The sequence below is a fragment of the Paramisgurnus dabryanus genome, chromosome 19 (assembly GCF_030506205.2).
Source record: "Paramisgurnus dabryanus chromosome 19, PD_genome_1.1, whole genome shotgun sequence".
Lineage (NCBI taxonomy): Eukaryota > Metazoa > Chordata > Actinopteri > Cypriniformes > Cobitidae > Paramisgurnus > Paramisgurnus dabryanus.
In genome coordinates this window covers 29,637,119-29,664,438 of record NC_133355.1, presented here as the reverse complement: position 1 = coordinate 29,664,438, position 27,320 = coordinate 29,637,119, and the positions used below count along the sequence as shown (strand labels likewise).

At 36.3% G+C, this 27,320-nt stretch overlaps 1 protein-coding gene across 4 annotated transcripts in view; it reads left to right on the top strand.

Annotated features, from left to right (window-relative positions):
* The window catches only part of ptprua (protein tyrosine phosphatase receptor type Ua), a 354,316-nt gene that overhangs the window by 278,927 nt on the left and 48,069 nt on the right, over positions 1 to 27,320 (top strand). For 2 of the 4 annotated variants that reach the window (XM_073812653.1, XM_065290945.2), the window contains exons 17-21: positions 1,677 to 1,864; positions 5,861 to 5,933; positions 6,206 to 6,282; positions 10,043 to 10,060; positions 16,917 to 16,953. In XM_073812653.1, coding sequence (XP_073668754.1) covers positions 1,677 to 1,864; positions 5,861 to 5,933; positions 6,206 to 6,282; positions 10,043 to 10,060; positions 16,917 to 16,953 — 393 coding nt within the window. The remainder of the gene's footprint in view (positions 1 to 1,676; positions 1,865 to 5,860; positions 5,934 to 6,205; positions 6,283 to 10,042; positions 10,061 to 16,916; positions 16,954 to 27,320) is intronic. The other 2 variants (XM_073812654.1, XM_065290946.2) reach the window with 1 other exon arrangement.

Sequence of the window (27,320 nt, the reverse complement as noted above, 5' to 3'; positions counted from 1 at the left end):
TCATACAACGTGAGATGCACACTCAAAGTCAGGAACTTTTTCTTCATACAACATAAGCTGCACGTTTATCGAGCACTTCTTCTTCTTACCACGCGACCAGTGGACCTGCGTTGCCAGCTTTTTGGAAGAGTTTTAAATTAGGCTTCTTTTAAACAGTTTCAGCAGGTTGATGTGGGTAGATATGGAAAGATTTGGTTCATTAGTTCATGGTATTCATTGGGATGCTTTTGGACTCGTTTTAAATGGCCATTGGGCTGGTTTTGTTACACAGATCTGGCAACCCTGACAGGACAATGACAGAAGCATAAGCACAAAAGAACGCCGGTTAATAAAGGTTTCATTTAGTCATTTAATACAAGTGAGTTTGTTTAATTGTTGTTGGGTTTTCATAAATAAAGTAATGAACCACTAACTAAGCATCTGTTTTAAAGTACACTCTCAGAAATAAAGGTACAAAAGTTAAAAAGTTACACCTTTGTACCCAAAGAGTGCATACGAATACTTCAAAAATACATATTTGTACCTAAATGGTATATTAGGACAGCTTTGTACCTTTATTTTTGACAGTGTAAGTGGGAAATCGTATTTTTTATTATTGTAACAATACAACAATGTAGGCTTTCACTTTCATATCATATGACTTATTTATTAGTTAATAACAAATAATGTTAATTCTCATCAAGGTCTAAAGTTATTATTTTGACATTGTTTTGAGATGTTTTACTATTTAAGAGCTCCCCAAATGTTTTTATTTAAGGCTTAAATTTTCAAAATCAAAAAGATTACATTAGTAAAACTCTGTAGTAGTGTGTGGCTTTTGTATTGTAAAAGTACACTCCTACACACGAATATACCAGTGTAGCTATAATAAGTAAAATTTTATGAATATTTAGGTTTTTATCCGAATAGTCAATTAAATTGAAAGATAATCGCCTGAATAATTGAAAATAATAATAACATAATAAAAAATTATAATCGTTAGTTGCAGCCCTAATTTAAATTATATATATATATATAATAACACCCTCATTGGGGGCTTAGCACCTCTTAATAATAAAAACCTAGAATCATCCCTGGTATGCTGGCAGTCTAATGTAGGTCTTTATATAGCATTAAAATGAAGCTAATGCATTGATGTAATGTGTTCCAGAGGAGCTAATAGATTTAACTAGAAGGCCAGAGGAGAAACTATTACAATAATCTAACCTTAACTTAATGAAGACACGCCTTTCTGCATCAGATACAAGAGGTCTGAGTCGTGTAATGCTCCTGAGTAGAAAGCAATTTGTTTAACAAACAATCTTTAATGCACTATCACATTTTGTTTTACATGGCCGTGTACTGTACAATAAAAAGAGCTACACGTTGTAAAAGTATGCTATTAAATCCAAAGAGAGTTGTGCAAAGTTAAGCAAATGTCAGACTGTAGCAGATAAGTGTTATATTAGATCCGTCTTCTGGATGTAAAGGGTTTTGTTCTTGCACCTTTAGTAAACAAGAATAGGCAAGAGGGCTCACCTCAACATTTTAACCCCTGCAGTTTTACTTTAATTCACACATCCACAGCATCAGTCTGACCACCCGTCACTAAAGCAGCTCCCATTGCAATTCGCAAGTTGCATGACATTGCAATGTGTGGCTAGCTTCAAGGCCATCTCTTTTTTTTGAACCCTCAGACGAACAACGCAGCACAGTAAACGAGTCCAGCAGTCTGCTTGGTGGATCTCCCAGAAGACACTGCAGGAGAAAAAGTTCCCCGTACCACACAGGACAGCTTCACCCGGCTGTGAGAGTGGCTGACCTGCTCCAGCACATCAACCAGATGAAGACAGCAGAGGGCTATGGATTCAAACAGGAGTATGAGGTCAGGAGAACAATGTGGTGATTAGTTATTCAGAAACTGTGTTTGTTTTTTTTATTTCTTGAAATAGCACTTGCTTTAATATTTTCTAAAATGAAATGATATTCATGCGTTGAATAAATAAAAGCATACGTGTTGGAATACCTTCTGGACAACAGCATATACAGTATTTCAAACGCATGTCACGTTTTCCGTATCCTGACAGTTGAATACCCATTTAAAAACCTTATTTTCATTGTTGCTGGATCAGTTTTGGTGTTCAGTTGTTATCTTTAAGGCCACGAGCAGAAGAAAGGCAAAATATTTGAGATGGAGAGAGAAATATCGATCAGACTTTGATGAAAATGTCACGCTGTGTAGCAGCTGAGCCTAAGGTACAGGACAGATGCAGAGAAAAAAAATTCGTAATCGAAAGCGAAGGTGAACTACAGATAACTGAAACTGTTTCCTGAATCTATAAAATATTGGCTGAAGCGACCAAAACTTTTCCTGGAATCAGAACTGATGTTTGCTATACAGTACAGTTTTGGTATTCGGGGAGCTCTGAGATTGCATGTAGACATCTAGTGCAGTATTTGAGATTGAAGGAGTGCCCTTGAGGAAAAATAATAAAAAATGTTCCCTAAATTTCACTAGGCGGTACCCTTTTTCAAAAAGTACACATTTATACCTAAAAAGTACACAGTACACCTTTTTAAAGCCCCAATGACAGCTAGGGACCACTTTTTGACCATTTTCTCTGACAGCCTGAAGCTTTAGAGTTTGAACCAATGAGGTTTATAATGCTGGCAGAGAGCAGTTAGCATTCCTATTAGTCTCAATAGAAGTTGCTTGGCTGACGCTAGACCTGATGGCAGTACATGACCTGCATGCTGCCATCTGTGCTCATGTGTAGTTACTTAGGGTTTTGGAAACCAGTCATCTGAGCTGTACATGTCTTATAATAGACACAAGGGGGCCTATTTTAACGATCTAAGTGCACCGTCTAAAGCGCATGTCGCACGGTCTAAATGGGCGTGTCCGATGCCATTTTTGCTAATTTAACGACGAGAAAAATGGTTTGTGCGCCGAGCGCACGGTCGAAAAGGGTTGTACATATTTTCCTAATGAGTAATGGGTGTGTTTTGGGCGTAATGTGCAATAAACCAATGAGAGTTTCAGCTCTCATCCCCTTTACAAGTCAGTTGCGCTGGCGCTGTGCGTAATCCCTATTTAGATGACGGATTTTGTAAACTGAAAAACTAAGCGGAGGAAGAAGATCCCCAAGATTATGTTAAAAATGTGTTGTTTTCATTTTTATTGAAATTTTTATTTTTTGAATTAAAACCTTTAAAAGCCTTTTTCTTTCAGTCACAAAAGTACAAATAGCAGGCTTTGAATTGCTGTAAATGTATTGATATCCTACATAATCATTGTAATCTCATAAAATAAGAGAGATGATAAATGATAATTGCGCAGGGTGGAAACAAGCAAAAGAGACTTGCGTCGTGCATTGCGCTGCATTGCGCCGGGTGTAAGAAAGAGCCCAAGATCTCCAAAAAGTCACATGTAGGGTGAAGCGATGGTAACCACTGTATTGACTATTTGGTGCCAAAGAATGCACTGAAGTACTATAATAAATAGTTCTCTAATGAAGAGGTCTTCACAGGGTCGGACCCGGGTATAATAATAGTTGCATTCAGTTAAAATGAATGTGTTTTTTGCCAAACGGACCCAAGATGATGCAGACTATCTCGCGTGTGTGCTTCAAGTCCTTTTCCAACCCTCCTCCCCCCAGTTTGTCAAGAGCGCTTGCGACATTGTGTGGCTGGCTGTAGGTACATTTTCGTTAAGACAGACCTGTCAATCATTTTTTAATGCACATTTTAGTGGTTACCTTGGTGTCTTCATCAGAAAATGAATGGAGCAGCTGGCCAAATTGGATGCGAGGCCAAAAGGGTTTTTGTTGGAGATGCAGACTGCTCACACATTGGTGCATACATTCGGGTCCATTTAGGGTTGCCACTGTTTCGGGTCGAACTCGGGTCTAATTTTCTCGGGATTGTCTCTAGTCAGGACTTTCTTTTGGTATTTCTTTGAACCCGAGAATGACTCCCACTCTGATATCTACATAGAAGGTATGTTGCTTTATTAAAGGCGGGGTGCATGATGTCTGAAACCCAATGCTGATATCTGAAATCAACTAAACAAACACACCCCTACCCCTATAGAATCTGGACCTTCTTTTGATAGACCCACCCCACACAAATGCAACCCAGACAACGATGTCAGTTAGTAGACACGCCCCTTACTGCTGATTGGCTACAAGTGTGTTTTGGTTTTCGGCATGACTCCCTTTTCCAAAGTGTTTTTCAAAAATAATGCACCCTGCCTTTAAGTGCAAATATTATCCAGAGATTGTTTTAGATGCCCATTTACTGCCCTTATAATAAATTTGTCTTTTATTACCTTATTTGAAAGGGTCATGAATAATTATGTTGAGCTCTGCTCTGATTGGCTGTTACTTAAAGCAGCCCTTTTCAGTAGCTCTGTGTAAACAGACCTTATGTTTGAGTCTGTATCAGAAGAAGATACAGATTTTGAGGAATAATCAATTGTTTGGAGATTGTTAATGGATGTTTATGAGTGGTAACTGTAACGTCAATAGTAGAACTTCAGCCTAAACGCTAGCATGAAGCATTAACTAGCATATAGCGCTAACTCAACAGTCACAACTTTGTTTTTAGCAACATTGTAATTTAATGCATAATTTAAAGGTGTAGCGGAGGATTTTCTCGAATTTTAGAAAAGAACCGCCTTCTCCACTTTAAAAAAAAATGCAATTGCGCAACACTCCTGATTGACAACTAGGGGGACCAATAGTCTTGATGATCCACCCGGAAAAAGAAAATCCTCCGCAATACCTTTAATGTTGGTTGTACATCTCGACTGTAACGTCACAGTCAGTGTTATGTTGTGATTGGTCTCTTTTCCAGCGGTATTGTGCAAGTATGATGTTTACATAAGGAGGAGGAAACAATCGTATTTGAGGCTCATGATATGCCATTACGATGTGCAGAACTCTTATTATTCATCAATGCCTGCTTAAATACAGTTTTACATTCTACTGCACCTTTAAATCTTCATCCTTATTTTGGAATGAGATTTCACAGTGGCTGGTGCTACCCACACACAACAACTTACTAGTTTCATGAACATTGCCTGTAAACTCACACCCTGAAGGAAAGAGTTAAATCTACTTTGTGTTGTTGGCAAACTCATCATCTGCACCCCTCTGAAAACAGCACACACGCACACATACTATTTGTACGCTCATGTAAAAACAGGCTTTGTGCCCAACAAGAAAATTAACACCAGCATCCCTATAATGCATCTGCTCGGTAAACTGCATCTGGCTTGACAAAATGCAGGCGCAAAGGGGATTTAATGGACAAGTGGGAAAACGTGACTTGCACTTATTTTGGGGCGTCTTTTTTAAATGACAGTCATTTAAATGTAATTGCCAGGTGCTGTGGGTTACCTGCTTCGGAGAACGCGTGTGCGGGCGCTGAACATCTGTCACACATTAACTCGAAAACTATACGGCACTAGAAAGCTCTTTGACAGCCGGTGTACGCTGGCTGGGCTCCCATCTTCCCATCAAAGCTTTTTGTTTATACACACAGAACAAATCTGACAGCACGCAGGAAACACTTTTACTACCCAAAAGAAAGATACATGTTTTGTTTTTATAAAAGAGGCTCTTTAATACCTGGTGAGATCTGTCCATTGGTATTTTAATTCATCTCAATGGCAGTTGTTTGGCTGGTGTAGGACCACCTGTAAGCATCAGTGCTCAAAGGACTACACAACGATACTTCAATAAGATAACAAGAACATGCACAGCTCTTCAGAGCTAATGTCTTGCAAAGAGATATTTCAGATCCAGCGTTACCTCCGTGTCTAAGGTTCCTATGAAATAACTGGATTTTAACCTGTATGTAATCTGTCTGTCTGTAGAGCTTCTTTGATGGCTGGGACATAAGTGAAAAAAAGGACAAGTCTAAGGGCAGACATGACACCCTGCTGGGGCGTAAGTAAAAATAATTATATACACAGTACAATACAAATACTGAATTAAATAGTAAATTTTTAACTAGATGAAATGTTTTCATAAAACTTATTGTAGAGAATGCCATATAGGAGACCTTAGATGCTACCTCAAATTATGGTTATCTTAAAGATGCATAATGTTGCTCTGTAACCTTTAGGAAAAGCGTTCACATTGCTGTGGCTCACTGGTGTTTGAAACAAGACTTGTCTCTTAATATTGACTGCCTGTTCTTCACATTTAACCTCACGCAGAAGATCGTCATCGTGTCAAGATGCATTCCCTTCTGGCTGATCCTAACTCAGACTACGTCAATGCAAACTACATTGATGTAAGTTTTTCTTTTTTGTCTTTACACCCTTCTGTTCCCAGCTTATTTGTCGAATCAGATAAAGGTGTTTTTTTTTAAACAAAGGTGTACATGGTCATTCTTTGTTGATTTTGTTGACTGGTTGTGATGTCTGTCATTAGTCGCATTTCCATTCAGTTCTGGGCTGTTTTGTTATCGACAAATTAATTATGGTTATGGTTAATATTAAGGTTAACTCAAAATTAGCTTCTTTTTAAGTCTGTTTTTATCCAAATGGCCTTTTATCAATAAAATGGTGTGTGTGTGATGATGTCAAGAATGACAAAAAATAATTTTCGTTAACTTTTTCGTTAATTAACTTTTGATGTTTTGGCAAAAGAAATCTGATCTTGAGTTGCTTGCATACATATTTGGTTACAGTATATCACAAATGATCTACCTTTTGTGTTTCACATTATTTAAAAAAGATGAAAGGAGAGAGTATTCAGACAACTTATTGTCATTTACATTTCGAAATATCCAAAGACATCATCAAAAGCAGTTGCTCACCTGTTTGGGCTTAGGTAAAGGTCTTCAGTAGTTCACTTGGATCCAAAAACCTTATTTGCATCCTAAGGGGCCAGTCACACCAATAGCGTTTATGGCAGTTGCAGGCGCCTTTTTTGAATGATATTCTATGGGCAGGGCGCGTTTGCGCGCTGTTTATGCGCGCCGAGCGCCTTGCGGTTTTTTGCCGCCTGCCGCGCACGCGTTTTTGAAGGAGCGCTGAGAGCGGAGAAGCGCCCGACGTCATTCGTGTCTTTCCATTGTCCAATCGAATGAGGGGAGAGGCGGGCCTTACGTTGTGGTGAGGGAAGTTACAGTTGCTTTGAAGAACCGGACTCCACTCGCTCACTCTCTCCTGCGTGTTTCTGCACCTCTCACCCTCAAACAAGGTCAGAGCAAGCGCCCTCTTTTTAAAGTTTCTGCTAATATGACAGTTAACAGCAAAAGAGCGCTCACGCTTTAATATTTGATTGACAAGACAGCTGACTCGGTGGTTGCTTAGCAATATGAAAAGCCGCGTCGCACTGCTCTTTTTTTAAAAAAGGCAGTGCGTCGCGCCTTGCGTTTGCAAGCGTTTAAAGCGCTTTTGGTGTGACTGAAGCCTAAATGGGTTCGGGGCTAAAACTTTTAAGAATAAAGCGCAGTTGGGACACGGTTGGGTCTGGCATTTTTGGGATTTGGGTAATTTAAAGATTAAAAAATAAATGCAGATAATTTACTCACCCCATGTCATACAAGATGTGTATGTTTTTTTTTCTCTCTTCTTGCACTACACTGAAAAAAATTAAACGCTGGATTTACTAAAAAAATAAAAATAATACAGTGCATCCACTTTTTTAAAGTAAGTTTTGTCAGGAATCTCCGGGTAGGAGAGAGAGTGAGAACCCAGATGAAGGATCAGATGAACACACAATACTTTATTTATAACAAAAACCAACAAAACAAAGACCCACAAGGGGTTAAAACAAGCCAAAGACTAAAGACAGATATAAACTAGACTTACACTAAACTGAGACTGGAACAAGACTAATATACAAAACAATAAACATGATACATGAAATATACTAAACAACTAACTAGACTTACAGATGAACAGGATAATACAAATGAAGGCACGAATAACAGAGTGGCACAGAGTGGCACAGAGTGGCACAGAGTGGCACAGAGTGGCACAGAGTGGCACAGAGTGGCACAGAGTGGCACAGAGTGGCACAGAGTGGCACAGAGTGGCACAGAGTGGCACAGAGTGGCACAGACAGGTATGTCACAAAACGAATCAGCACAGGACGACAAACACAAGGGCATTAAATAGGGGAACAAATCAAGGAGAGAACAGGTGACAAGAGTTGAACCATAATTGGATGATTAAAAGGGAAACGAGGGGGCGGAGTCAGGAGACACATTATCAGGAATATTAGGGAAAACAGCAAACAATATATATGATTATGTTATTAAGTTTATTAAATAATGTGAATTAAATAAGAGAATATAGAGAGTTTTTTTTTTTAAGTATGTATATCTTGATCCACACTCCAGTCCAGTCGGTGGCGGTAATGCTTCTATAAGTTGGTTGCCAACCGCCAGTTAAACACTAAAGAAGAAGAAGAAGGAATCAGGAGACGAGACACACAAGCACAAACAACATGGGCCTGCCGTGATCCTGCCTCAAGACTGAAATAAAACAATGACAAGAGGGCAGAAACATGACAAAAAACTAAATCAGATGAACGTACAGAATGTAAAACTACAGAAAATGCAGAACATATATTTTTGCATTGCCGGAAATATAGAGAAGAGAGGATTTTATTAAAGCAAAAGATAAATCAGACAGCAAGAAAATGGAATTTTGAAGGTGCTTTGGGAACAACAGGAGAAGGGATTAAAGATACTCAGGATGCTGTCGTAGAATATCTGAAGAATATAGGAATATATGATAGGATATAGGTTATTTATTTATTATTATTATTATTTTATTTTTTTCAAAATTTAATTTGTATTATTATATATTAAATGTAAAGTAGATTATTTCCATGCTGCATACTCCGATACAGTAGGTGGCGGTATGCACCTGATAAGTCATGGTTGCAATCTGCCATAAAACGAAAAAGAAGAAGAAGAACCATGACAAGTTTTACATGGAATTTTAAGCAATTATTTAAAATGTACTTAAAAAAGTGGATGCAAAAATTATGCACTATATTTTTAAGTGAATACAGCCTATTATTTTTAGTACACTGCCTAGTTAGTTATATTTACTAAAATAATTAAAATTATTAATTTAATTCTTACTTCTTTAATTCTTAAATTAAGTTGAATTTACTCACCTTTTTGTGTTATTTTTACTAAAAACTATATTGTTTTATAGAATTTACTCATTTTATTTAGTTAAATTTACTAAGCCACAAAATAATTTTTAGCGTGTAGCCTTGTGTTGAGCCAATGTGACCTCACGTATTACGTAACCACGTCGAAAGGTCACTCATGACGCATGCGAAATTACCACCGGACTTCATAAGACCCTTATGCCTCAGATGGGATCGTTCAGAGCCCGTTAAAGCTGCACCAAAACTGCATTGAAACTGTAAACTGTTGAGGTCCACTAAAGTTCACTATATGGAGAAAAAAATCCTTTTTCTCAAAAAACTTAATATCTTCTTGACTGAAGTTGAAATTGGAATATTCCTTTAACTGTAATGCATTTACCATGCATTTCTATATGGCATTACATTGGGATTATTGTTCATACTCTCTCTCTCTCTCTCTTGTTAAAGTAAAGACATTAAATATTACTTTAGGTATTAACATGAGACTAGTGTAATAAAATGATTTACTGTGCAAAGTTATATGCAATATTTACTGCCGTCAGGAGCATGCACATGGTGAAATTACTTTAATACATTTCAGATTCAGTCGCATACAGTCTGACTGCTGAAAAAGACATCTTTACATCTCGAAATAATTCAGTTTGTAGAAATCGATAATATAAGCTCTTCAACAAAACCCCAACACAACTGTAAATGCCACATTCATGCTTACAACCAATCTGAATAGATTTTCTGAGAGATAAATCCAATATACAAGTGAACTGAGATTTTGAAGATGTTAAGATGTCTTGAGCCTTTTTTCTTTCCTTTTCCTCTAAACATCTTAATTAGTCTGTTTCTCTTTCTCTCTTTATTCACCCATCTCTCTCTGTCTGTCCGTCTCACCCATTAAACTGTTTGGGATCTCTTAGATTCGGATAAACAGGGAAGTAAGTATTTTGTCTTCTTCCTCTTTATATGCCCGGCACTCATATCTCCAGGCTTATCATTGCTTTGTACTCAAACCTTTTCTTTCTTAACCCTGATGCTTGACTTTATGTAAGCTTTGCTTGTTCTCATTGCATCACTGTAACAGGTCTGCAAGCATAGGCTTTTGGACAAAATCAAAATCAGTTGTTTTCTGTCGTATTTAAGAGCTTGTTTTTAGCTGGTAGCTCTTAGTACAGCTACAACATTTCCAGTGGCTTTAGTTAAAGAAACATTTTTCCCATCGATTTACTCCATATGGGCTCCAAGAAAATTCAATACATTTCTTCACCAACTACCAGATTACATTACAACTTTGAACCAAAGATTTTATAAAATTCTGAAAAAATATGCATTTGAACTAGCCTTAAAGCAAATGAGTATAGAAAATATATATACATTTAGATTTGTTTACAGATTAAAATCGATATATTTAAAGTTAATTGAAAACAGTCCTGTATAAATGTGTATGACTTGACAAACGTTAATCCCTGGGAAATACATAATCCAGACACGTGGCTTATTTATAGAGAACTCATTTACTTTCTCATCATTTAGCAAACGTTCATACAAGTGCCAACTAGAAATTTGAGACAACAGCCGTGGTTTGAGTGTTGACATAAGAGACGTTTCTTCAGAGTCAACTTAAAAAAGCACATCACTGTTTCTTTACTATCAAACTAAAGAAAAGGAGCAAAATCTCAATGAATATTTTGATCGAATATTCAGTATTGCTGCTTTGCCTGGGAAAACAGGCAGACGTCATGTGTTGAACAAATGAATTCATTGAGTCATTTGTGTATGCATTAATCTGATTAATGTGTGAATGTTTAATCAAGTTTCTTGGTTTCAGTCTGGTCTGGTGCCTATAAAACCATTCACATCATTTATTTACAGTATATCGATAAAGAATGAAGTTGTGTGTCATGTGTTTTACTGAATACCCTGTAATGTCAGAAATAAATGATTCAGGCAGTTTCCCTCATTCATTAAGATTTTATTAAATGTATTTCTGTTTAAACTTCTCCTGAGAGATCAGACAGCAGTTTTATTTATGAATGTCTTTGAGTAAATCAATGCACATCTTACAGCGATATTTTCTTTTTCCCACTGTCCTCTGTTCTATACAAATACCCAGTGCCAGGATTTAATATTTAAGCAATGTCACATAACCAAGAGTGATGATGTGAAAGTTTACACAGATATTCACACCTCCCACTCTTGGTGTTTTTACTGTTTCGTTGAATTTCAAACTAAATTAAAATTGTATTTCGATTTTATGCAATGGACCTAACAAAAGAACTACCTTGCTTATAAATAAGTAAACGTATTCACCTTTTTCTTATGAATCCTTAAATAAGATCGGATCCAACCAAAGCCTAAAATGAACACTCTTGGACATGAGTTTTGGACTAGCCACCATTTGTGTAGAGCACACAGGCGTCCACGGCCAGCCTGCAGAGCCTGGTGCGTACTGCCCCCCCAAAAAAACGTTTAGGCGAGGCCTCCTCCTCAACCTTGCCCACAGTGAAAGAGGACCCGCTTAAACCAGTGGTTTTCAAACTGGGAGCCGCGAGATGGTGCCAGGGGGGCCCCAGTTTTATGACATTTTATGAAATACATAAATGTATCATGAATTCTGTGTAATTAAACCTAAAAAAAATAAGGATACTAACCAAAAGCCCTACTTTTTGTATAATTTAAGTTTTTTTGTTTTTATTAAAATGTTGAGTTTTAGAACAGTTTTTTGTCACCAATTTTCTTTGGGGGGTCGCAAAGGAATGCACTGTACACAAGGGGGCCACACGCTGAAAAAGTTTGGGAACCACTGGCTTAAACAAAGGGCATAGTGCAAAAATTGTTCAAATGACCCTCAAGGACGCGAAATCCTAGTTAAAATGTGAGTATGAAACATGTTAATCGTCAGTTAGCCAGTGATATTTTTATGAATTTGTGTGTGCGTTAAACCAACCCATTCTCAAGAAGTGTGTATAAATGGCGTATCATATGCACACAAATTTGTAATTTGGCGTATGTATTTCACACTGCGTGCCATTTATATGCAAATCAAAAGAATGGGCGGGGTCAACTCTATGCAGTGCTGCGCAGACTGGTCGGCATATGACATCAAGACTGTGGCGGCCAGAGGTGTCAAGTAACGAAGTACAAATACTTCGTTACCTTACTTAAGTAGCTATTTTGGGTATCTATACTTTACTGGAGTAATTATTTTTCAGACGACTTTTTACTTCTACTCCTTACATTTTCACGCAATTATCTGTACTTTCTACTCCTTACATTTTAAAAATCGCCTCGTTACTTCTATTATTTCGGCTTGTTTGCTTTTTTTACATTACGGCTTGTCATCGTAAAAAAAAACCTATCTTGATAAATTGCATCATCCAGATAAATGCGATTGTGGTTGGATGAGAAGTATAAACATACACCATTCCGACTCTCTATTGGTTTGTACGCAATCCCCGCCCCCCAGCTGACTGCAGATGATCAAAAGTTTGTTTCTCTAGCGCTGCACAGAGAAACATAAAAGAACCGCGAGAGCGATTAGAAAGCATGCGGAGCAGTTTCCTCTCGCAATGCTTTGATATCACCCGCCATTCGTTTGTACAGTAACAGAACGCGGCATTCTGTCTTCAAATGGAAAAGTACGAAATAAAACTCGCGCATCACTTTCAGGTCAGTTCACATTCACAAGCCTGTGTAAATATATAGCTGTCTGCTGACACCAACTCATCTGTGTGATTTAAATAGTACAACAATACCAATTTATATCATGTAACTTCAGTTGTTCAACTTAAATGACATTGTGCTGCATTGCATTATGAAGCATGGCAAAGATATCTATGCTAAAGACATTGTTGTTTTGTAGTTGCTAATAATACCCTAAATTTTATTTGCATTAACAAAACCTACGAGTGTTAAATCAATCAAACACATAACCATACATACCAACTTTTGCTTTTGTTAATAGACATCAGCTGTTTCCTTAAACCTGACTTTTTGAATTACTTACAAGAAAGACATTTAGTAATTATCCTTAATTGCTTGGATTTATACTGACTAAAGTAAAGTATACTAAAGTCCATTAGCTAACACAAGTACAGATACAGGAATATAGGCTATAATATATAATTGCATATTTGTATAATTGTAGTTTGTTGCTGTCAAAATAAAATTTTAAATGAAAACAATAATAGCATATTTCTATTCTCACACATACTATAGTTGTGTGTGATTTTGTTGTTTTTTAACTAAAGAGGGCACCACTGTAAAAGTTTTGCCAGCAGCAGCCCTGCTCTGAAGTTTGACTTTTTGCACCATTACAATATTTATAGGCAACTAGTCATCATCTTCCTCTCTATGGAACACATGTTAATGCTCAGTAGTACACATATTTGGTTCTTTAATGCAGTGGTTATCAAACCTTATTTTTATGCCTCCCTTGTGTACAGTGGATTCCTTCACGACCCCCCCAAAGAAAATGTATGACATAAACATTCTAAAACTTACAATTTGAATTAAACAAAACATATTAAATTATACAATGTATTGCTTTTGTTTAGTAGCCTTATTTTTCTGAGGTTTAATTACTCAGAATTTATAATAAAGTAATGTATTTCATAAAATATTATAAAACTGGGGCCCCTGGCACCATCTCGCGGTCCCCAGTTTGAGAACCACTGCTTTAATGTATTTGTTTGCATTGTATTAAAATGTGTTCATTTTTAATGGGCATATACCGTATGTGGTTGAAACAGATAGCTTAGTGCAGGGGTAGGCAACATGGAGTGTCGATGTCCTGCAATGTTTAGCTCCAGGTCTAAACAAGCAGACCTGAACAAACTAATAAAGGTCTAAAAAGTCTCCTGAAACTACAGGTAGCCAAGGTTTTATAAGGGTTGGAGCTAAAATCTGTAGGACATCGGCACTCCAGGACTGACGTTGCCTACCCCTGGCCCTAGTGCATCCCAAATTTTTAACATTAACATTTTTAATATAACACAATAGTTATTATGGCCTTTAGAAACATGTTTTAGAGGAGATAGGGTAGTGCACAAAAGGCCCCTGTGGCGCGGCCTAGGCTTTTTTCCGTAATTACATTTTTTCCTTACATTACTTTTACCTTTATACTTTAAGTAGTTTTGAAACCAGTACTTTTTCACTTTTACTTGAGTAAAAAGCTTGAGTTGATACTTCAACTTCTACAAAAGTCTTTTTTAACCCTAGTATCTATACTTCTACTTGAGTAATGAATATGAATACTTTTGACACCACTGGTGGCGGCTCGTGACTGCTCATGCGAGGGGCGCAAATTCACAATAAGTGTTCGGAGTGTCAAGTGTGTTGCTCGTGTTTTCAAAATATGTGTTTGTTGCGTCATGTGAACCATGTGCATCACGTGTTTTGTCAAAATAAGTGCCTGCTGCACACGCGTCAAAAGCGTTTATGATAAAAGAGATGCTTATGTTCACAAAATACACGCAAGACACTCCCTTAACAGTAAACTGTGATTACGCATTAGATTATACGAGTATCTGGCAAACGCGAGCGTCTCTTTTATCATAAACCCTTTAGACGCGTCTGCAGCAGGCACTGATTTTGACAAGACACGTGATGCACACAGGATCTCTCGAGGCGCAGAACACATATTTTGAAAAACGAACCACACACATGACGGGCTACCAGTGTTGTAGTACTCGAAACTCAGACTCGGTCTCGACTCGTACTCGAATACATTTGGAATCGGACTTATTCTGGAGTACCTTTTAAAATATATATGACTGTTTCTTTAAACTGTTGTAAAGTTGACACGAACAGTGATTGGTGATTTTTGCGTGCATCAGACTGGGGCGAGGTCAGACGGTCAGACCTGAGGAGGTTTTTGCACTCCCATGGCAGTGCAATAAAACGCACCCATCCAGTGAGATTTAAGCATTAGATAAGCCGCTGTTACCCAAAATGATAAGACGGTGGCGCTAAAACACTACACATAACTTTCTCAGACCCAACTTTATGACTCGGACTCAACCCTCTCTGGACTCGGTCTTGACTCTGACTCGAATTATCTGTTCTCGAATACAACACTGCGGCTACGTACATGTTGTGACGAACTTCGCATCGAGCACCCTCGAAAAAGAAGTCACTGGCCGCCACTGCATCAATATATCACATGAATGAGTCGAGAACAGTGCTTACTGTATGAATCGCTCTTTTACGCCATAATCCGATTGGTCTGTGCAGTGCTGCGGGAAGTCAAACCGCACCAAAGTGTAAACATGATGCGCAAACATTACAAACGAAAAATGGTGCTCAGGGATTTAGAGATAGGAGAGGAATAGGTGTAAAAAAGAGATTAAATATTTACAGCATAATAATCTTTGTTAAAGTTAGTTAATACAATTGTAAATGCTGTCTAAGTTGAGGTTACCTAAAGTTAACACACAGTACCTTATTACATAGAGCTATTTGAATATGTTAAATTAATTCAGATGTAGTCTGAAAACAGATGGTCAGTAAAAAACGATTTATGGCCAGTAAACCTTCTCAAGTCACCGGCCATTGGCAGGTGTGGCAAAACTTTGGTTTTAGGCTCGGATCCAACCGCTTAACTTCAGAAGTCACATACTGAATTGATATGGTTCACCTGGGTGGTCACTTTATTATGATGCGAGTAAAAATAAACCTTTCCCGAATGTCTGGTACTCCACTAAATAAGAGCCAGCATGAAAACTGAAGAGGTCTCCTGACGGGTCCGAGAGAAAAGTGTGTAAAGGTGCAGACCATGAGTTATAAAAACCTTTAAACATCCTATGGAGTATTATTAACTCAATGGAGAGAATATAGACCCACTACAAACCTGCCAAGAGAAGGCCAGACAAAGGCTCCCTTCAGAGATCTCTTTCCAAAGACACACATCCTTCAAAACAAATGATTGTCATGATGACATTAGCAAAAAAATAATGTCCAATTCACTGCTGAGACAACATAACAATACAAAGCATGTGACATTACAACAACTATAAACCTATAGTCTCTTGATCTCTAGATAGATAGATAGATAGATAGATAGATAGATAGATAGATAGATAGATAGATAGATAGATAGATAGATAGATAGATAGATAGATAGATAGATAGATAGATAGATAGATAGATAGATAGATAGATAGATAGATCTGATGTTTAATGTTACATTACAGGTGACCCATCTATATGAGCTGGCTGTCTAATATCTCATGCTGTCACGTGTGACATTTCATGCTTTGCATTTTGTGTTTGGCATTTAAATTGCAGCACTGAGTTCTGTTTGAACAGACAGAGATAACATTTCTGAGATTAAGCCATAGTAAATTCAATTCAAAGCATAAAAAAATCTATATTAGATGATAAAACAACAATATTAGATATAGTTTTATTTGCTTGTTTTTTCAAATGTCAGTGGAAATATTTTATAAGTTTTGTAAGTGACTCATTACATTATCATCTCATAACATTAGAGCATATAAAGCCTTTTTTGAATTCATTGAAGTTTTATTGCACATACGTTTTATAAGTTTCGGTCTTTGCCTTGGAGGCATTCAAATATTATCATCCAAACTTTATTTTACTTTCTTATGAAGAACATTCAGAACACTGCAAGACCATTTGCTCGTGATGATATTGATACTGAAACACAATATATTTCAGAGCAATATAATCTACAATAAGACCGCTGTATTCATTTTCAGAAATTGTCTCTTATTCTTTATAACATTGCATGCAGTTAGTCATATACAAATTATATTTTCTTTTTATTTTCAGGGTTACCAGCGCTCCAACCATTTCATCGCCACACAAGGTGAGTCGTTATATTATTTCATTTTAAAAACCACCCCCAATATTTGTGCAACTTTTCCTTCAACATTTACTCATTGTCAGTGTAGACAGAAGTTTTAGTAATGTTTTTAAAAGTATTGTTGTTTACTTTATGTCACAAACACCTGACTTTGTTGCATAATTGCCAGAGTAAACATACACCATTCAAAAATGCACAATAATATCAGCATTTCAAATAAGCACGGCCTTCTGATGCGGTTTTGCTATTGTAAAATTAAACAATAAATTAAATAAATGTTCAATAACAGCTAAAACTAAACTTTAGAAGTATAAATATGTTGAAACACAGTAGCATGTTACCAAACCGAATTGCATGATGGTTTAATTGAATAGTTAATAGCAATTTTACAAAAGCAAAGTACAGAACAGAATCTGATTCTTTATTCATGTTCATAATAGTTATTTAGTGTTTTCAGGCAACATTATTATGTTTTGTAAAAAAGCAAAGAATTTCCCAAAGTATCTGCTCCCTAATAACGCATCATTGGAGAAATAATATAATGTGTAACAATGTAATAAAATGTGAAGTAACAAAATTACGCAGATTAATGTAATTAGAGACTAAAACGGAATAAAAATTTTACATCACTGTTATACAGGTAGTGACCAAAATCAACACGATTATAAATATATTGGTTATATGTAAACAACCATGGATTTGTGAACAATTTCTTAAAAAAAAAGTACTGATGCAAACCAAATTTAAAATTGATTTTACATGTAAGTGCACTTTTGTTCACATAAACATCAAATAAATAACATTAATCATGACACATTTGGGGTCATGAGGTAAATGTTTATGTTGTGAAAAATAGATGTACTTTAGGATCCATGAGTAAAGCTGCACGACACCTGAGCTCACAGCAATGACTTAAGAAACAAACAAAGCTTTTAAACTCATCAGATCACATCATTTAATAGAAAATTAATAGAAAAGATTGATCTATCTAAAGAAATATTATGTAAACATGTCGGTACACCTAGATTTCCCTAAATGTGAACATTTTTGGATTTAAATTCAGTCAGTATAGCACTGAGGTTTTCAAGCCGTGACACTTGCATGGTTAAACGGTAATAAAAAAATTATGCGGTAATACTAACTGTTGAACATTTTTGTCGTGGTTAACAATTTCTAAATGTAATATAACATGTAACAATATAAAATAACGTGAAGTAATATAATATAAATTTATAGTATAATGCAAAGTAATAGAACACATAACAATATAGTATGAAGTAATATAATATATTAATCTTTTTTTTTAAAACGTGGTCGATTCAAAATCGATTCTCAAAGAGCAAAATCGATTTTTTATTTTTATCTCCGCAAACATTGAACGTAAGATTAGCATTAATCTAATTACTAGTCTTCTTCACTAGATGTCACCCTCTTTTTTGCCTTGCGCGATGTTACCAAGGAGTGAGAGGCGAGCCTGTCATTCATTCATACAGTGCTTAAAATGGCGGTTTTAGGTGCTTTATCAGCGTTGATGCCACCTTCACATAAAAAGTCAGAGGTATGGAAGCATTTTAGATTTCGCAAGCAAGACGACGAGGATAGTGTTGTGGTTTTTCTTTCTTTTTATTAATTTGCCACTTGTAAACTGCTGTTCAGTATTAATTTTTATTAATATTTGTATTAAATCTAAATTCATTGAGTTGAATCGAGAATTGAGTATAAAATCTGACCCGAGAACCCGAATCGAATTTATAAGTTGTGAATCGAAATCTGGAACGTCTGAATCGATACCCAACCCTATAATATATTGCAAGGTAAAATAATATAAAATGTAACAATCGTGATTAATCGCATACAAAATAAAAGTTTTTGCATAATATATGTGTTTGTGTTTTTTGAGTAACTAATATTTATATTTAAACACAAATACTTACATATATAAATTTCTATTTTTAATTTATGTATATATATATTTAAGCAATATTGCTTGAGTAGGAGTGTGATATAGCTCTATATCACTGCTTTGAATCTCATATTAACTTAATGGACGGAAAAGCTGTTTCTTTATATTACCGTTTCTTGGTCACAAAGTGTAGTTTTAAGATTAGTTTAGTCGAGAATGTATATGTATTATATTTAAATCTGCAGTCGATTAGTAAAGATAGCGCCTGTTTGAACGTTTGCTTAGTGAGATTCGGTACGAATGAGAACCAGAGCATGAGTGGACGTCAGTGTTCACTCGCCCCGCTGACCACCGCCCTCTCTGGGCTACATCTCTGACACAGGGATTCCCTGGCTCTTATATTCGCCTTGTTTGTTTTTGATGGTCAAAATGAGATGAAATCAGCAGTATTTGGTGTCATGATAAAACTATTACTTATTTTCTTATTCATATTTAGTGTCTTTAGTGTTGTTATTGTTTTGGCGCAAGGTAAAAGTTAATAAAACTATACTTATATAATGTTACTATTGCTTTCCCATTTATTATTAACGCAATACGAGCACTCGATTATTATTAGACTTTGTTCTTATCAGTACTATACAAAACTGTTTTTTATAAGTGTCAGAGAGATGTTTTTGCATGCTGCTTATAAATATATCAGTGGCAATATCTCATAATATGTTTTAATAGTCACGTCACGATAAAGTAAATGATCAATGTCCACATTTAAAAGCTGCGGTGCTTACCTGCAGTTCCACGGTGTTTTCGTGTTCTGAAAAGAGATATCGCTCCAGAAAAAAATATTGTTTACATTCCTCTTTCCAAGTGTTAATCGTCCACACGATGTGACAAGACATTTCTCCCATTAACTTTAACGTAACATCCAAGAGCGCTGATCTTTGACGGAATAATTGCTTCCGATTGGGATTCACAGACTGGTTTACGAGCAAGTGAACTAATGAGACACACGGAGAGTGTTTAAAAACAGCGCGTCTGTGTTTGTCCGTGTGTGCGTGCAGTTTTTCCATTCAGAGATGAGCTTGTTTAGAGGACCTCCATTCACTAGGTGGCGGAATGATACGAAAGGTGAAGCGGTTACTCTGCCGTTATCAGTAGAATATCGCATAGCTCTTAGCCAATCAGATTCGAGAACCTGAACAAACTGTTGTATACATAGATATGTATATAAAGGCTAGATGGCTCGTCCGCGCTGATGGCCAATTGAGTGGAACGTCCGCATTTTGGCGGCCATCTTAGGACAGGGCGCTCGCTCACTCGTAGCATTGAGTTTTAATGATGCAGGTACTTTTAAATGACCATAACTTGCTTAATTTTTTACCGATTTTCAAACGGATTGGTTTGTTATAAACGTCAAAGATGTACCTATGACACTGAATACGTATACTAAAAATAAATAAAAAATTCATGAAACATGTTAAAGCATCCATAATTATAGCCACGTTAATAACGTTTGTAAAAAACCAAACCGTTTGTAAATCCGTCAAGAATTCAGCAAGTTACGAGCATTTTAGTTGGCGTATGTCACTCACCTTCCGTCCACAGCAGCAGGGAGCAGCACTATGGCAGCACTGACCTAAGATGGCCGCCAAGTGACGACACAGCTGACTCCGCCTTGAGCCATCTAGCCTTTATATACATATCTATGGTTGTATATATATATATATATATATATATATATTTCGGCTGTGGCGGGTAACACAGCCAATCCCACTAGCTGCTTTGGCAGGTTGAATATATTTTATATATATTTAAGTTATGCGAAATTATAGACAATGCGCAATGCGACACTGGGAAACTACAACTCCCATGAGCACTCCCTGCACCTAGCGCAACGTACTGAGACTGTTTGTAGAGACGCAGCCTCAGCCGAGGTTCGCGTTGCGGAACAAAGAGAGCGCAAGAACTGATACACGAGCTCATCCATGTAAACTTCGGGAAAGATAAAACACGTGCACGGAAGTGATTGAAGAGATTTAAAGCGTGTGCACAATCTCTGAGCAAGAGCGTAGAGAAATTCATAGCGCATACCTGAATGCACACATTCCAGTTTTGTCTAAAGTCAAAGGAAACCCACCAGTGGAGAGGTTCGCGCATCATTTTAATGAAGGCTACTTTGTGCAACAATAATGCCCTCTCGACATTTGCCATTAAAAGTCTTAAATAACTTTTAACAGAAACCATGATCAAGCATATAAAATTACTGCTGTTGTTAATAAATATTTAAAGTGTTTGTCTATTGCAGTTCTCAACTCCAGTCCTCGGGCCCCCCTCCCAGAATGTTTCAGATGTCTCCTGATATGAAACACCTGATTCCACTCATTAGACTCCTTCCAGAATGTTTAAAACTTTTCCTTAATTAACACACTAACAAGCTGATGAACTAAATCAGGTGTTTTATATATGGAGATATCTAAAATGTTCTGGGAGGGGGGGCCCGAGGACTGGAGTTGAGAACCACTGATCTAGGGTTTTTGTGTTTGTCTTTTCTGTTAATCTTCTACACCCATGCTCCATTATTAATAAATATTCATTAGAAGTTAATCTATTGATGACCTAAATATATGATCTGATCTATACTGATTTACCTGGTATATACCCGCTAATAAATGTAGTCTTAATTTGGGTGGTCAGTTTGCATTTGAAAGTCAATCTGCATCGAATCTAGCTAAATTGAGTTACTCAAATTAAAGTAATTTTAGGGCAAATACCAGAGGTGGAAGTAACGAATTACAACTACTCACGTTACTGTAATTAAGTAGTTTTTTCGTGTACTTGTACTTTTATGAGTACATTTTTAAGTCTGTAATTTCCCTTGTACTTAAGTACAAATTAAGGTAAGTAATGTACTTCGCTACTTTAAAAATCACATTCGTTACTAAGTACTTGTAGAATTTGAATCAAATTAATATTCAAATCTTTGACAGCATTTGGATATCCAATAGAAATAATTGATCGTGAGCGGGCCAATAAAAACCCTTGTATTTGAACCGGAAAAAAGCCCGGTCTCTGGAGAGCTATTCAATCGATCCTCGTGCGTCCTTTACTGTGACGTTGTATTTAGTGTTTTAATGTCAAAGAACTTTGGCGTTATGGACGCTGAATTAATTAAAAATTCAGAAGAAATACCGGATGATGAGTGCCCATGGCCGCACCTGGGAGTTGTTCAAACAGAGGAAGGAAAGGAGACAGCGTGTAAATGTAATGCAAACTTTGTTTGCCATCTGCAGTGATTTCGGCTTACAATACTTCAGCCTCTAATCTCAAAAAGCACATTATGGTAAGAAGACTTATAACCATATTTATTTGATCGTTTTCGTTTTTAATGTTGGGTAGACCTCACGATAATTTGCCTGAAAACATCACTTGAAACATGTAGGTACGTGACAAAATGACGTAATACGCACGAGCGCTTTGTTCCCACGGCTGTGTTCCCAGCAGGTATTCAGCGCCAGACGCGTTGTTGATTTAGGAAATCTGTCATATCTTTGCTTTGTGAATACCTCTAAAGCCCATATACTAGTGACATAAATTACTTCCTCACGTTGATTATCACGTTCGAATTTCCAAGATTGCTGTCGTAAGAAGAAAGTTATAAGCGAAGCAAAATTTCTCTCGTGTTTGGCATTGAAATCCTCTATGAAGGCGAGTATTTTTTTGTTTCAAACCAAATACTTTTGATAGAATATACATTTAACTTGAATAAGGTGAAGTTTGGGATTGATTGTAACATTCGCATGTGCTTTTTTAAGATCCGCAAGTGACGTTGTTGTCAAAAGCAGAATCGCCCATTCAATCATATTGGCTTCCAAAACTTCTCAGTTTTCATCAATCCGTGCATTATTTTTTAAAGTAATCATACAGAACGAAGGATTAGACTCTCTAGATTACATTATTGGCATAATTTTGTCAAACATATAAATAAATACATGCATGCAACATGCATGCATTTATTGAATTATTATTAATGATAAATAACATAATCATCAATTAATGTATTAATAATATCTGACCATTTAAAATGCTCGCCAGCATTATTAGTCAATTAAGAAATATTAAAGAAACAATGAAATGTTTCTTTAATATATAAAAATATAGCTTTTATTTGAGAGGGCTTTGATTTCATATGGAGGATATGCGTGGATTGATGCTCTCGGTTTCATTAATTAGTGGTTAATCAAAAATAATAACATTTATATATATATCTTTTAAAAAGATGCCATCTTAATCTTGGGCTTTTAATTACATACAATGTGGTGTTTGAATTATGCAAATAGACCAAGAAATGAGAAAGTTATGATATTTTAAAGTGTTTGGTCAAGCGGAAGTTTTTCATAGTTTTATAGTTTTAATTGGGTACAAAAATGCCCCCTAATTTTCGAGTTAAAAAATTCCATAACTTTCCTAATAATTATCCGATTTTAATAATTTAAAAACCATGTTAAAGTTCTTTTTATTATCTATCATATGGTTATAATTATATATGTATTTATATTTTTTGTCACATACCTAAAACATGAGCTTCAGTTACCTAGGTGACGAGCACGTAGACCGTAAAAAAAGATTTAACATTGTAAAATGGCGCTCAAAGTTAAATTTCATGTCATTGTCAACATTGTATTATTCATATTGAATCAGTGTTTTAAGCTTATAATAATAAACAGTCTAATAAGGACTCTTTTATCAAATTCGTCTGTTGCCGCGTCCCACTGGCGTAGCAGTGTAACTGCACTGACAGCCTGTCTAAATTACACATATGTCAGTGCTAAATCATAAATGCTGATAACTTTTGAAATATTAGTAGTGTACTTTTTGAAAGCTTTCTTGTCCAATAATATTTTAACCCTTTTCCCGCCATTGACGAGTTATCTTGTCAATTAAGAAAAAAAAACATTTGCATAAAACGTGTTTCTGAAGAATTTATGTTAATGTGCAATACCGCGATTGTCCACTAGATAGCGGACTTAACCAATTTATGGATAAACTGAAGCCAAAACGTTATTTACTAATTTTATGTTTGATATTCGTTCTGAATCTGATCTCTAACTAAATTCCTTCTCAAAAATGCAAGTGTTTCAGCTTTTTGCTAAAAAAAAATTTGTATTTGTAAAGAAAAACACCAATATTTAAGAGTTTATAAGCAGGGAAAAAAATAGGATGGAACGGTTTTTCACTTTTTTTATTGTTTGTTTGAAAGTAGAGGGTCTGTTCTTTCATTTGATATATATATTTTTAGAAGAAAAATTTCCTGGAAGGCATTTTGTAAAACTTTTGTGAAAATCATAAAAAATGCTGGCGGGCAACTTTTCGAAAAATGGCTGGCGGGGAATGAGTTAATGTAAAAAAATCTGTTTTTAAATAAAATAACCCAACAAGCTTATTTATGTTGTATCACAATTCATTAATAATAATAATAACATTAGACCATTTTTATAACTTGATAAAAATTATATGAAGAAACAATATGAAATAATATAGCTGCTGTTAAAATCATTTAACATGCTTTAAACAGACAAAATTCCTGTACTATGTGTTTATTCGTATAAAACACAAATTGCCTGTTTTTAATCCATTCATATCTCTGATTTCATTCAATGGATTTAATGTTTATTCAATAAATATCACCGGCTAAAAAAAGTAATTTGTACTTGAGTAGTTTTTAAGAGGGGTACTTTGTACTTTTACTTAAGTACATTTTTAACACCAGTACTTTTACTTGTAATTGAGTATTTTTTTAGCAACTTCTTGTACTTGTACTTGAGTACAAATTTTCAGTACTCTTTCCACCTCTGGCAAATACTCACTTTTATTTTGTAATCGATTCATCTTGAGACATTGTTTTTGGCCACCACTAGTAACAGTGTTATAATAACACTATAACACTATAATAAATCAATGTAATATAGCGTAAAGCATCCTTTATGGTGAAAATGCGAGCTGGTACTGAAGTCTGACACGGAGCCAGCCCCGGTGGAAAAGGGGTATCTTAGTTTGTGAAATATTGGCGTTTGAGCAGCAATCCTGCATGTCACGGGTAAAGTTTTTCCCACCAAATCTATGGCATCATTCAAACTAATTGAAACGTCAAAATTGTCTCCATCTGAAATCGAATGTGTCTGAATGGACTTCATTTCTCTTCTTTATTCTCTCTTCAACTCTGGATGTGTTCAGCTGTCTGTAGCTGTTTGTCTCCAGATCTCAGCTGTGCACACATCTCTGCTGATGTTAGCCGTAGCGATCAACATAAACTCCCTTCATCCATAAACACACACGCGGCGCTGTTTGAGCAGATGTATACACACTCGCTGGTGTAAACCGGCTGCATCCTAACACACACATCATAGCAGCCCTGCATACAGATGTGCTTAGGTCTCAAACTCCAGCCTGGATGTTGCTGTGTGGTTGCTAAGGGTCTTTTTATCACAATGCTGTGAATGGATTGCTTTGCAGTTGGGAAGATGTTCTGAAATGTAGGTAGATGGTACAATATTGGGGGTTTTACAGGAATGGTAGGTGGTGGAAAGCAATACTGTAGCGCTTTCCCCTCGGGCTGTGAGTCTGTTACCGTTTCCACCTGTTGAAAGAATCACAGCCAACAGTTTCAAACGACAGGTGCTTCACTTTCTGCTTGCTTCTCCCACATTCGCCTGTGGCTATATCCTCTGAAAGCCATCTCTGAACATTCTGCTCTACAGCCAGAAGATTATCAAGGATACAGTGGAGCTTATTCATAATAAACATTGATGTTGTTGATGCTGTTGTTTAAGAGGTCTAAATGGAATTAAGGTGCTTCATGGTGCCACAGAAGAACCATTTTTGGTTGAACTTTTCCATAATAAACCTGTAACATCTGAATGTTTTACAAAAGGTTATTGGTAGCAAAAGATACTTTAGATCACATGTGTCAAATACAATCAGGCCCGATGCGCATTTCTTTCGGCCCCCTCAATGATATAAGTTTATAATTAATCTTGGCCCGCTTCTATTCGGAATGTGCAGCATTGCACTACACGTCCCAGCAATCACTGCTGGCGAAACATTTGATCTCCGCATCTGGCACGAGACAGCTGTAGTCCAGCGCACTGTCAGGATTCCAGCATTAGTGAGATTAGAAACAGTTTGAGCGGCATCACTATTCCTTTTATCTAAAATGTGTTAGCTCGCTAGTGGCCAGTCAGACAGAAAAAGGCAGGGCGTTCATGTCAGATGCGAGTTTGTATTAGTCTACTTAATTCCAATTTAAACAAAAACAGAAGATATTGGGACAGTTTCCCGGACAGGGATAAGACTAGTCCTAGACTAAAATACATGTAAGAGGTGTCCAAACTGAAAACAACTTGCACTGGCATATCTTAAAATACACCAGTGCTCTTTATTTTGCCTCAAAATGCACACAAGTAATGTTTTTAGTAGGGCATGTTTGTTAAAACTAGTTATATTTTCTAATTAAACCTGGATTAAACTAATCCCTGTTTGGGAAACCTTATGTTATATTTATTTCATTATGGCTTATTCAATCTTGAAGATGTTGAAAAAATAAACAAAAATCAGAATTTGACAGGCGAACATTTCGGGAGGTGAATTTGGCAGATGACCGGCAGTGGAGGCCATTGACTTCTCTTACGAGGGGCGCAAATTCAATGTGTCCGTAGTGTCATGTGTGGTGCTCGTCATGTCAAAAGATGTGTTTGTTGCTTTATGTAAACCATGTGCATCATGCTTCATGTCAAAATAAGCAAAAGGGTTTATGATGATAAAGTCTCTCACGTTCACAAAATACTCAGAAGACACTCACTTAACACTAAACTCTGATTACACATGAGATTTGTATTACACAAGTATTTGGCAAACGCAAGCATCTCTTTTATTATAAACCCCTTCAGAGCGTCTGTAGCAGACACTTATTTTGTCATGACGCTAGATGCACATAGGCTCACGTGATGCGCCAAACACATATTTTGACATGACGAGTCACACACGATGGGCTAAATACATGTTGTGATGAGCTTCGCATTGAAAAATAAGTCAAAGGCCGCCATTGATGTCCGGCATGTTTATCATTAATTGCCACAATGAGACGCATGCAGGTATAAATAGGCTACTCAGACAACTTGGAAAATGGAAAATGAAAACGATCTGTAACATCAGGTGTAAAAACATCTGTCACATTTTTACCAAAAGAGAAAAGACTGAAAAATCAGTAATGTCAATATATTTAAATAACAATGAAATCATTTTGACATAAAAGCCGTTTTAGAGAGATAATTATAATTATTTGGTAATGCAGAACAAACCTAATCTGTAGCATTTTCTTTTCTTAGCTAACTGACTGTACTCATTAGTGTTCAAAATGTTTATTTGCAAAGACAAGTTAATTACTGGGTTTTTTTATAACTGTGTTCATGTTTAT